We start from the raw sequence: 11,482 nt of genomic DNA on the forward strand, positions 1-11,482 counted from the left end.
TATTCGGTCGGAGCAGGGGCGCAGGGCTTTGAGAACAAACAGTCCAGATGCCGAGTTGGGCCTTCTTTGGAAGTTTTTTTCGTTCTGGGCTTTTATTAGTCTCATCATAGGCCGTGTTCGTCCGTACTCTTCAGTTTATCTTTTGGGCCAGAACAGTGTTTTCTGTCACAACAAAATCATGTGTTGCTTTTGTATCTAATAAAACTGTGTTGCTTTTAACTTGTTTTTTTATAAAAATCCAATTTATTAGCGGCAAGATACCGTAATGATGGTGAAACAGTCACCAATTATAGAGTTCAAAGTTGTCAAAGGACAGCTGTTTACATGTGATGGGTTGTTGCATGAAGCTGCTAAATCAAAGTAAGACCTATTTGTCAAGCTAAAGGCCTCAGTGGCTAGTGCATGCGCTGTGGTGTTGAGCTTCCTATGTATATCTTGAAAATTCTTGCGTTGTTGCTTGACGTATTGTTGACGAAGCGTTGCGTAAAAGGCTTGATCTCCCATTGTGATGGATTGTCGTGGTCATTCCCATTGATGAAGTTCACCAGCTGCTGATTGTCCGATATGTTGTATTGTATCATCATCATTACTATTCCTATCCTCTACTTAAATAAAAAGGTAGAATTTTCAAAAAAAGGATCAGAGACTATTAAAAATAGTATGTGAAAACAAGGTATATTTAATTATTTAAAAAATATATGATTCATTCTTATTTGAATATTTATAATTTTGTATACAACAACCATAACGAAACTTTTAGGGAGTGTTTGGTTGCTTGCCAAAGGCTGCCATGCCACAGGTGCCACAACATTCAAAGACATTTGTTTGGATCCTGATGCAAAGGAGGCTGCCACAAAAAAGCACAGTGTAAAAGTAGCCACAAACTATCAGCTTGTTCGTTTCGTCGTAAACGATCGTGGATTATTTACTGCTGGCTGGTTTAGTGTGAGAGAAAAATACTGTTCTAGCTTATAATCCATGATCGTATACGAGCAAGCGAACAGGGCGTAGAAATTTATCGCCGCAAGGTGCATCTCACCACACTGCCCAATCTTTGGCGTGGCCAGTGGTGGCCTATAAACAAACAGGCTTTTAGTCTTATAGCATCATCTCCAGCAACACTACCTATCCTACTACATATCTCCAGTTTAGGCAGTGGAGGACAAAATATCTACTCCAGCAGACTACCTACTAGACCCCAATAGATTTATTGGCTACCTAAATTCCTCTCCCCACTGCCCATTCGTGTTGGCCAAGGTGGCTACCCAAAATTTTCTCGCTCTCTTTTCTACCCCCGCAGCCGTGACTGACATCGCCGCCTGTCCAACACCGCTCGCAAGAACACCCCGACGGCGGCCTTCCACGACCTCGCCGCCCCGCCCAAGGCCACCTGGGACGCCCCCCCACGCCCCCCTCCCCCGGTGCGACCTCTGGCGGACGCTCCTTCCCTGTCGCGGCTCCTAGTGCTGGTGTGGCTCGCCTCCGCCGCGGCTCCCAGCGCAGGCAACGGCTACCCTCCGCCGCAGCGCGCGAGGATGCGACGGACCTCCCCGGTGGGCGCGCCTCCTCCTCCCGACAATTCCCGACCGGATCTCTGTGGCGAATGACACGCAGGTCCCATACGTCATCATCTTGTTCTTCTCGACATGGATGGAGCTGGAGGTGGCTGGAGATGTGACAGGGCAGGCCGCCCACGCCGCCGGCGAGGACCTCCGCCCGCCGGCGAGGACCTCCGTGGCGGAGGTCCTCGCCGGCGGCGTGGGCGGCCTGCCCTGTCACATCTCCCACCACCTCCAGCTCCATCCATGTCGAGAAGAAGAACAAGAGGATGATGTATGGGACCCGCGTGTCATTCTCTGCTAGGATTAGTTTGGACAGTCTGTAGTACTGCTGGAGTCGGAAGCGAAATATGGGCAATATGAAAATGGGTGGCTACCTAAATAGACATTTAGGTAGTATGATTTGGGTAGTATTGCTGGAGATGTTCTTAGTAATTGAGTTAGGTTGGGTAGGCTACTCAAATACATACAATTCAATATTGTAATATCTATAAGATCATCATTAGCTCATTAGTGTGGAAAATAGGCCTTACAGTAAAAAACAAAAGTACACTAATATTGCATGTACCAATATACATGAAATTAGTTATTTAAATGATAATCCTATCATGCTATTTGAAAAAAAACAAGTAGACACTGACATGCCATCCGAATAAATTTTCCTCGTTATAGAACCTTATGGCCTGCATCCTTAAAATTAGCATTACTAGCAACTAGCGGCCTGTTCGGCTGGGCAGGAGGATCGTGGTTAGACCGTGGATTATTACTGCTGGCTGATTTGGTATGAGGGGAAAATACTGTTCCGGCTGAAAATTTACGATCGTTTACGAGATCCATCAGCCAACCGAACAGGCTGTAGATTAGCATCTCCTAGTGCCCTCCAACTAGGGGCCTGTTCGGCAGGACTAAAAAATAAGCCAAAATACTGTTTCCGGCTAATTGTTATGAGAGGAAAATACTGTTTTATCTGGACGTAAACAGTGTTTTTGTGAGTGAGCTAGCTAGCCAGGCTCAGCCCAGTCAGCCAGCCGAACGAAGCCTAGGTATACAGGGCGTAGTACAGTCTGGTGGCATTTTTTATCCACCCTTACTAATTCCTACCCCTCCGTTTCAAATTATTTGACAGTTTATTTTTTTTCTAGATATATTGTTTAATATGTATCTAGACATAATCGGTCTGTTCATTGGTTGGTTTCTGGACTGATAAGTTCGGCTGGTGCTGATTTGTTGTGAGAGAAAATACTATTAGATGATTGATAAACCCTGACTAAAACCATACTATTAGATGATTGATAAACCCTGACTAAAACCAACAAGCGAACGTACCGAATATATATCTACGAGAAAAAAGACAAAATATATTATAATCTGAATTGAAGAGAGTAGTTGCTAGCTATTAGCAACACGAGTAGCTACGGAAATATGTGGATGCGCTCATTTTCTTCTTGTACCCCATATTTGCTTTCTCCTGGTACTAAACAAAGTTGCTCCCTGCAAAGGCCGCTCAGTTTGACTTTAGAAATCTATAGTTTTCATTAGAAAGGCAAAGTTGACATTTCACGTATACGTATGTGTTTGGATAAAAAAACAGAAAAAATAACCTTCCGCCAAATAAATTCTATGATAAATAACTAAATTGAGCCATCTTTAGATGACGTTTTTAAGGAATCACAATTTTAATGTTTTCAATTTAAATAACTAAATTTTAAATGTATTGTCTAGTCTCAACTTGTTTATTTCAGCTTATTCTCTCTTACAGAATACTATTGAATTAGCCAAAATCAGCCGTCCACGTCTTCCAAACTGGATCAGCCGAACACCCCTTAGGCCCGTTCGTTTAGGCTGATTCCCGGCCAAAACCCTTCCTGGTGCTTGTTGGTCCATATAAAATACATCTATGTTTCTGGCCGGATCCGTTCCGGCACTCCATTCCGTGTGAAACGAACGTGCCCTTAGGGATTTGGACAGCAAAGTCTGATCAGATCAATCAAAGTTGTCAATTTGTGTACGGTGAAACGTCAGTACTGCACTACTCCGTGATTTTGCCACCGAGCCATCCCCCGAAACAGGGAAGCAAATCCGACCCCACCTGCAAGCGACCAAGGGCTCAAGGGCCAAGGCCACCGCGTTTTTCTGGAACCATCTTCCTTCCAGCGCAAACCAATCAACCAACCGAGCAAGCTTTACCAAACAAGCAGAAGCAGAACCCCCCGCACGGCCGCACCGAACACAGCACAAGCGGAGCGCGTGCGAACTCGGAAGCGCGAAAACCCTCCCCGCCCTCCCCTGCCGCGGCGCGCGAAGGAAGCAAACCCCCCGACCGGCCGCCCTCGCGAGCCGCGGCGGGGACAGCGGAAGCAGCAGCACTCCGGAGCAGCCAGCACTCGCTCGACCGGAGCGGGGTTCTGTGGGAATCTCCGAATCTGCGGAGTTCGTGGCCGGATTTGGCGGCGCGGAGGCGGGGCCTTCTCGTTTCGGGCGAGAAGATGGTGGGGTTCGCGGGGAAGAGGAAGGAGCTGGAACAGGTGGTGGATGGCCTCTCCGACTTCTCCCTCTCCGGCCCCGCTGCCAAGAGCCGCAGATTGGTGAGTTGGTGAGCTGTTTGGGCTTTTTTTTAGGCTTCTATTAATTTGGGGCTCCTATCTGGTTTGCTGGCGCAATATTTTGCCCTAATCTTGTGCTGCTACTATGCCTGCGAATTCATCCCTTTAATTAGTGATGATTGGTGGACGCCTGACTAGGGTGGTTGATTATTGGGATCTGGGAGCGGTTACATGTTAGCAAATACAGTAAAATTCTTTTTTTAAGAAAAAAATGGAAGATATTGCTTCAAGTATTATCTTGCACTTGATATTATCTATACTTGCTGTCATGTCCATGACCTGCCTTTATAAGTGGCTATTTGATTAAAGCGTCTTCACGCAATTCAGCATAATAGATTCAATAGATGTTTTGTCAGATCTGTGTCCAGTTTCTGTACCGTTTTCCTATTTCTGATTAACTACCATTAGTTTACTCAGCAGTATCTGCTCTGTCAGGAGCTTCCTACTGAATAAGTTAATGAAAACGTCTTTCTGCAAAGAGCGTATGCAATCAGCAAATCAGTAGCCCTTTCGTAGGTCAGCCTAGTTTATGAGAATGCGTGTTTTGTTTACATGCTGTTATTGCCAGATTTTGTTGTTGTTGCTTCCATTGGAGTTCTTCTTTGGTGTAGAAATGTAGCGAGGTTTATCCGATGATGATATGCAGGGTGTTCTTATGGCATCATCTCCATATGTTTCTATGCATTTGCTGTGACAGCCCTGTTGTCTAGCAAAGTAGCACCCTGCTTTCTGTTTGATCACTTCAAGTGAAGAAGGAAAAACCATATACATGTCACAATTTTCCACTGCATATAGATAAGCAAGGTTCATCATGCATGGTGCACTGCATTTCTTGTTGTGCATAAGTAAGCATTCTGTCATTTTGTTGTTTTACTTTCCTTGGAAGTCTTTATTCAGAATACTTATTGCATCTGTAATGCCTCTCTGAACGAAATGTTGCTTATTATTTATAGGACCCCGGGCTCCCACCAATTATGGAAGAAGAACCACCTGCTCCTTCCATGTCATTCCAGATGCTGGGAGAGAAAATCAATAGTGGTGTTGACATACCCAGTGTGGAAGACATGATGGAAGGTCTAACAACACATCATGTGCCTAGTGAGGACTTGGCACTTGTTTTATACAAACCAGTAGATAACCCCGTACCATTTGTTCCTGGCATCTCAAGCTCTTCATTCATAGTGAGTTCAGACTTGATACGTGGTCTAAAGAGTAAGTACATCGTGACCAACTTTCTTTAGTCGTCATTTATATTTAAATTCACTATTCCTATGAAACTTTACTATTTTGATCCTGCATTTCGTTAGATTTCTAAGTGTCTACTGTATATCCAGAACTTGTATGGGTACAGGTATTTGTCATTACCTAAGTATTTGGGTGTCCCTTTGTGCAAATATAAACTAACCTATTTAGATTTTTTTGTTAACTTCTATATCTATGACATGTCCAAACCTATCTCTTGATAGTTTAAGCAAGTTATATGCGAAGCAAAGATTCTACTATTTAGTTGTGACATGCAGCTAGTTGGTGAATATAACAGGAAGCATAAATGCCTGTTGGCCTAGGGGCATGAGGTGATACGTTTTAGCCATGACATCACCTACTTACATTGTGATTTGCGTGGGTGATAGCTTGGTGTGTCCTTTGTTTAGTGCTGTAGTTGTGCTGCATTCTTTGCTGTGCAGAATATGACCCATGTCATGATTTTTAACATGATTTACTTGCCAATGATTATCTTGTTCCTTTTATTTTCTTTGGTTCTGCTATCTTTTTATTGAGCTTTTTCATTGGCTTCTATTTTTCCAATTATATGTGTTATGGATTTTAACAACTCATGAGTTTCTTCGCTGTTTTCACTTTTCAGACCATGCTTTCAATCAAGCGAACTATCATGAGATGGACAGTGAATCCCCTGAGCGTAGGAACAGCTTGGCTTTAGTTCCATGGACACCACCACAAGTGTCTATAAGATCTGACTGGGTTGCTGCTGAGCCAGAAAGCTCACAGATTTTTGAAGTACCTATGGAGGCTGATGAGACTGAAGTAACTTCTATGGATGTCGAGGAAACACCCGAAGCAATTTCCGGGGGTTTCAATGGCGAGAACCTTGGCCAGTGGCAACATTGTATGACCCCATCGTCGCTACCAAATCCATCAGCCCATGTTATGTGGTCAAGGTGACAACCGGGAGGCCCTGTGTACTGACTACTGAGTCACACCGAGGATGAAGAAATCCTTTAACAGGCCTCCCCTAGCTGTGTAGAAGTAGCTGGCTGTTTAGTTGAAAACAAAAAACTGATTATGCTTAGCATGATACCTCCTGGTGTAGTGCTGATCTTCCTCAGTAATATCAGTCAGTAGACTCCATGTTACAAGAGAACCTGGTTAGATTGACATCCAATTAGTTGATGTAACTTGTTGGATCTATAACATCTTAACGCCCTAGTTTCAAACTCCTTTGCATTATTATTATTGTATTACCATGGCTGGTTTATTGATACCATAACCGTTTAATTGCCATGAGTTTTATCATATATTTATAAAAATCAACAATATATGCTCCTTTTTAGTAACATATTTTAATGGTCATATAAAATATATGTATATGTATATGTATTAAAAACCGGAAATTGTTTTTAATCAAAACAGCGGGGAGTCACCTGCTCTAGTTTTCATCTAAAAATAATTTACAAGAGATTGGACCAAAAAAATCATTTTTGAAAATAAGTTTAGAAAGAGTTGTGTGGAGTCCGCTTTTACCCTTAGCTCTTTTCCAAGTTTATGACGCCATGTTTGGCTTATTCGTTCGATTTTTTTTTTCAGCCGAAACAGTGTTTTTCTCTCACAACAATTCAGTCGGAACAGTGTTTTTAGCCAGTTTCAGCCAAGTTTCAGACCAGCGAAACCATGTTTCTAAAATAAAAAGTACTCTTATCAGTTTTAAAATTCGCTTCCCCGTTTCTTAGTGACACCCGACCCTTGCAAACGACAAAGGGTCGGGCCTCACTCACTCAGAAACTCGCATCCGACCTCTTCCTACGTTAATGCCTGAAAGGTAAGAGTCGTGGAAACGAACTATGAGTAAAACTGGGCGGACTGCTAAAAGACCTATGGCCCAGTGGCTACGGCGCTTTAGCTCTCTAGCGTAATCAAAGTTTTTTCACCGGCTCGAGCTGAACAGAATCAACGACAGAAGGGGTTAGGTCACGCCTACTCGTTTTACATACGAAATAAAAACTTGTTCTTCACAAGTTCGCGTCATACTCCATTTTCACCGCTGGAAAAGGACAAATGTTTAAGAACGACAAAAAATAATTGTTCATTACAAAACTATTGGCTCCACGGGCCGAATTCATCTAACTAACTAGCCCCTCTGGGGGAGTACTATGTCTTCAATCTTGCCCACCAGGTTCTGCGAAAGGGGAGCCACCGCCTATTCCATCTCCTCCAGCTCGCGGGCCTCATAGCCGGGCGCATAGCCGTGGCTCATTGTCTCCAGATCGATGCTGTCTCCATAATGAGACGAGCAATCACGAAGGACTGATTGACGCCGGCGTGAAGGGCGTCTCTCTCGAGCTGGTGCACCCAAGCCGTGATCTCAACAGCACGGGCGGCGAGCGAGCTGGTCCCCTCTGACTGCACCACTTGAAGGTCATCGCAGACCACTCCAAGGGCAGTGCTCAGGATACCGAGCTCGTCACTCTCCGCTTGAAGGTTTCTTCTCACCTCGGCGAGATCCACCGCTAGCCCGGCAGAGACGCTCTCGGCCTCCAGCTTCCGCTTCGTCTCCCTTTTGAGCTCGGACTAGAGGGAGCTGACCTTCTACTACGCATCGTCGTGCTCTTGACAGGCCTGGTCACGCTCTCGGAAAGCTTGATCGCGCTCCTCATGAGCCGCGTCGCGCTACGAGCGGAGCCTCTCCGTGGTCTGGATCAGCTCGTCCCACTCCTTGTGCAGTCGCTCGATCGTTGCGGCATCCAGGCTCGCCTTCTCCGCCAAGGTCGTGAGTTTCTCCTCGGCCCCTAGCTTCAGCTCCCTCTCCCTTTCAACCTCGCCCAAGAGGTCGAGGATCCGTTGGCGGGTCTCGGCATCCTTTTGAAGCAGCTCGTCCCGCTCCTTCCTCACCCTGGTGGCTTCTTCATCGTCCCTCCGTGACCTTGCCACCAGGGCCTCGAACGCCTGCTCGGCCTGGTCAGCGTCCTGGCAGGCCTCGGCCACCCATGATCGAAGATTGGCCGCCTCCTCGACGAGGGGAGTCAGCTCGGCCACCTCTGCTGGGCGGCGGTGATCTGTGCCATCACCTCTCCACGCAACCGTGCCTCCTCGAAGATGTAACACCTCTGGTGTTACGATCTTGTTTAGCACCGCGATTTAGACCTAAGTAAAATTTTCGAAACGAGTTTCTTAGATTTTTTATTTAAAACGTACTTGACGTGATAAGTGAATCATGTGTGACTTAGTTTTGTGGACTCAAATTACTCAGAGCGTAAAGATATTCAGGAATGTCGAATGATAATTCTAGCCGATAGATAGCGAACGGTTTGTTCTATTAGATTAAGCAGGAAAATCAACTTTTATAAATGAAATAAAATCCATTAATAAATAGGACGATATATATATTTATAGCCTCGGTTTAGTGACATGTTTTTAAGTATAGACTCGTTTTAGTCCCTACGATAAGTTGGTAACATACCTACGACAGCTGTCCATCTGGCCGCTCCATAAATTTACGTGGTTGGTGTGAAACACGTTACAGACGTGAGATAGCGCAGCAGCTTAGCAGTCTTCATTTACTTTTTCTTGGCGCGGCTTCAGCGTACTCGCCTTGCTTTGCAATTATGCATCATCTCGTCTTTTGTCGTGGCTCTGCAGCCGACGCGTCTGTTTGCCTACGCCCCTGTCTTCTCTCCCTCGCGTACATCGTGTCCAAAATTTTATGGGAGCACGTGGCTCTGCCGTGTCCATGCCTCACTGCTCCCTCTCCCTACGCTCCTTCTTGTGCACGCCAAGGCTGAGCTGTTGTCTATCTCTGCTTGTCCTTTCTCTGCTGGATACTACTGCTATACTGGACGCGCAGTAGGCCACGTTCGTCTGCTTTCTCACGACCTTGTCCGGGAGCACCTTAATGGTGATTTGTTGAGTCACTACTCGCTCTGTCCCCTTGCCTCTGCCTTTTTCTCGGCCACAGCACCACGCCGCTTTACATCGCGCCTGCTGCGTCGTTGCCCGGCGTCCTGCAGGAGTGTGTGTGCCCATGGCCGGGCGCTAGTCCGCACGCCACAGCTCCACGACGCCTGCGTCGCCTTGGCCTACTCCCCGCGCGCGAGCTCCTTGGTCTCGCGCTGGAGCCGCGGTCCACCTCCTATTTTCCACCCCACTCCCTCGCCGCTGCGCTACTCCTCCCGTGCCCGCGTGCCGGCGCCCTCGCCGCCTCCCTAGGCGCACCCCGCGCGTGCGCAAGTCACGGCGTTGCCTCTTCCGAGCGCCTCCTTCATGGTCCGCACGCCGCGGCCATGCTAGCGCTCTGCCTTCGTCCGCGCTGCTCCACCTCCGTTGTTGCTGTCACAGAACCGACCAATTTATAAGAGCACAAGTACAAAAACAATCGCCAAAACGATCAAATTCTCGCACTTGAGCCCATATAAACCCGGTAGTCAACTGAAACCTCGAAGGATTTCAAACCAACTTGCATACAACCAAGATCACAGTAATTCAACATAACATATCATACGTTACAATATTTCACAGACGGTTTGCAAATAGATTACATCACCTCAAAGTCATCGTTATTACAAAACAAGTGTTGTAAAGTACACGGAAGCAAATAGTTTAACTTACACACCCGAGTTCAAATACAAATATTGGTTTGCTGATCACAACCCGCAAAAACATTCGGATAAGAGAAACAGAGATCATGCCCATGATCTAGTCTTCGTCACCCGTCGGGTGGAGACAATACTTACAGAAGCCCTGATATAGAAGGTCATCTGCAACAAGAGGGAATAAACTCTGAGTACGAGAATGTACTCAGCTAGACTTACCCATCGGAAACCAAAACAAATGACACCAAGAATCATGCATAGCTTAATTTAGTGGATCTAGCTGACACTTTCTTTTTGCGGAACAGCATAAGTAATAATGATCACCTCTTAACCTGAACTAGCAGTGACTTTTAGCCATTAACCTGTCATCTATATTAGCACCTGTACTAAGCAATCATTTGATTAAGATGCAAACATTAATAACCATAGCAGGTATAAATCGTGGCAACATTATCATCATCATCCATTTAACCATATCGTTAAATTAATTGAATCTACGTTGCCGCTGCTCAGTCAAGTTCTCACTATCCGAGAGAGACAGTGATTCGAATTGATTCCTATCCAGCTGGAGGGGTATTCCTAACACAAACCTTGCTTCCCCCATCAGGGTCGCAAACAAGTCACCTTTGGTACAATTTAGGAGTCGCGAGTCCGATCAGTGCCGCAAAATCAGAGAACCACTCTGCCATGAGTGCTCGGTGACTTAACTCGCCCTTGGGCTTACGCTAATGGCTCTCCTCACATCCTTACTTCCATCCAGATTGCGACCCCTGCTCGCGTCCCCAGCCTGAATCGAGCTACTAGGCTTCACGGTCGGAACGAGTTATCCGGCCAGCTAAATGTTAGGCTACGTTCAACATGACATAAGGACGTACAGCGTATCGGTCCTTAAACGACACAGACGGAATCACTATGTCCAAACCTACACAAGACTCCGCTCGGTCTTAATTCATTATTAACATGGTTCTTTTCTACGATAGCAAATATAGCCAATCGTGATCCACCTCATCCTAAAGCTCGTAGGTGACAGGAAATCACCTGACTTCTACCGCACTAAGCATGGCTAAGCATTTAACCCATTCCTGAACTTAAATAGGATTTAAGTACGATATTTGGACAAGGATGAATATATAATGCAACAATTGATTCCAACCAATTCCTATACTTAATGCATCATCAACAATAAGAGATACTCAAGAGGTTTGTAAAAATATGGGAGACTTAATATGCTCCGAGGCTTGCCTTTCAGGGAAGAGGATGGTTGGTGGTCAGGGCACTCGGGCAACTCCTCCTCGGTGGCTGCTTCGTCGATTTCCTGCACCTCGGGCTCCTCCTCCTGGCTCGCTCCCTCGAATTCTAGCAGCGTCACTCCCTCCGGCACACCTATTGCATGTATGTGCAAGATAAATATCATGGATGCACATGAACGAAGTTAGAAATGCTCGGGGAATGCACATGCTTACTGCAGTCCGCATTTTCCGACTTAAGCTCTATTCAA

At 45.9% G+C, this 11,482-nt stretch overlaps 1 protein-coding gene across 1 annotated transcript; it reads left to right on the plus strand.

Annotated features, from left to right (window-relative positions):
- Window positions 1–3,726: 3,726 nt before the first annotated feature.
- Window positions 3,727–6,628, plus strand: LOC136471050 (uncharacterized). Its single transcript, XM_066468791.1, has 3 exons — window positions 3,727–4,144; window positions 5,116–5,374; window positions 6,027–6,628. Exons 1-3 carry the CDS (start codon window positions 4,046–4,048, stop codon window positions 6,341–6,343), a joined length of 675 nt encoding a protein of 224 aa, XP_066324888.1. The 5' UTR covers window positions 3,727–4,045; the 3' UTR covers window positions 6,344–6,628.
- The last annotated feature ends 4,854 nt before the right edge of the window (window positions 6,629–11,482 follow it).

This window comes from Miscanthus floridulus, chromosome 8, assembly GCF_019320115.1.
Source record: "Miscanthus floridulus cultivar M001 chromosome 8, ASM1932011v1, whole genome shotgun sequence".
Classification (NCBI taxonomy): Eukaryota; Viridiplantae; Streptophyta; class Magnoliopsida; order Poales; family Poaceae; genus Miscanthus; species Miscanthus floridulus.

Coding starts and splice junctions, on each gene's coding strand:
- LOC136471050 (XM_066468791.1), top strand. CDS start 4,046: ATGGTGGGGTTCGCGGGGAAGAGGAAGGAGCTGGAACAGGTGGTGGAT. Junction 4,145..5,115: donor CTGCCAAGAGCCGCAGATTG/GTGAGTTGGTGA, acceptor TATTATTTATAG/GACCCCGGGCTCCCACCAAT. Junction 5,375..6,026: donor CTTGATACGTGGTCTAAAGA/GTAAGTACATCG, acceptor TTCACTTTTCAG/ACCATGCTTTCAATCAAGCG.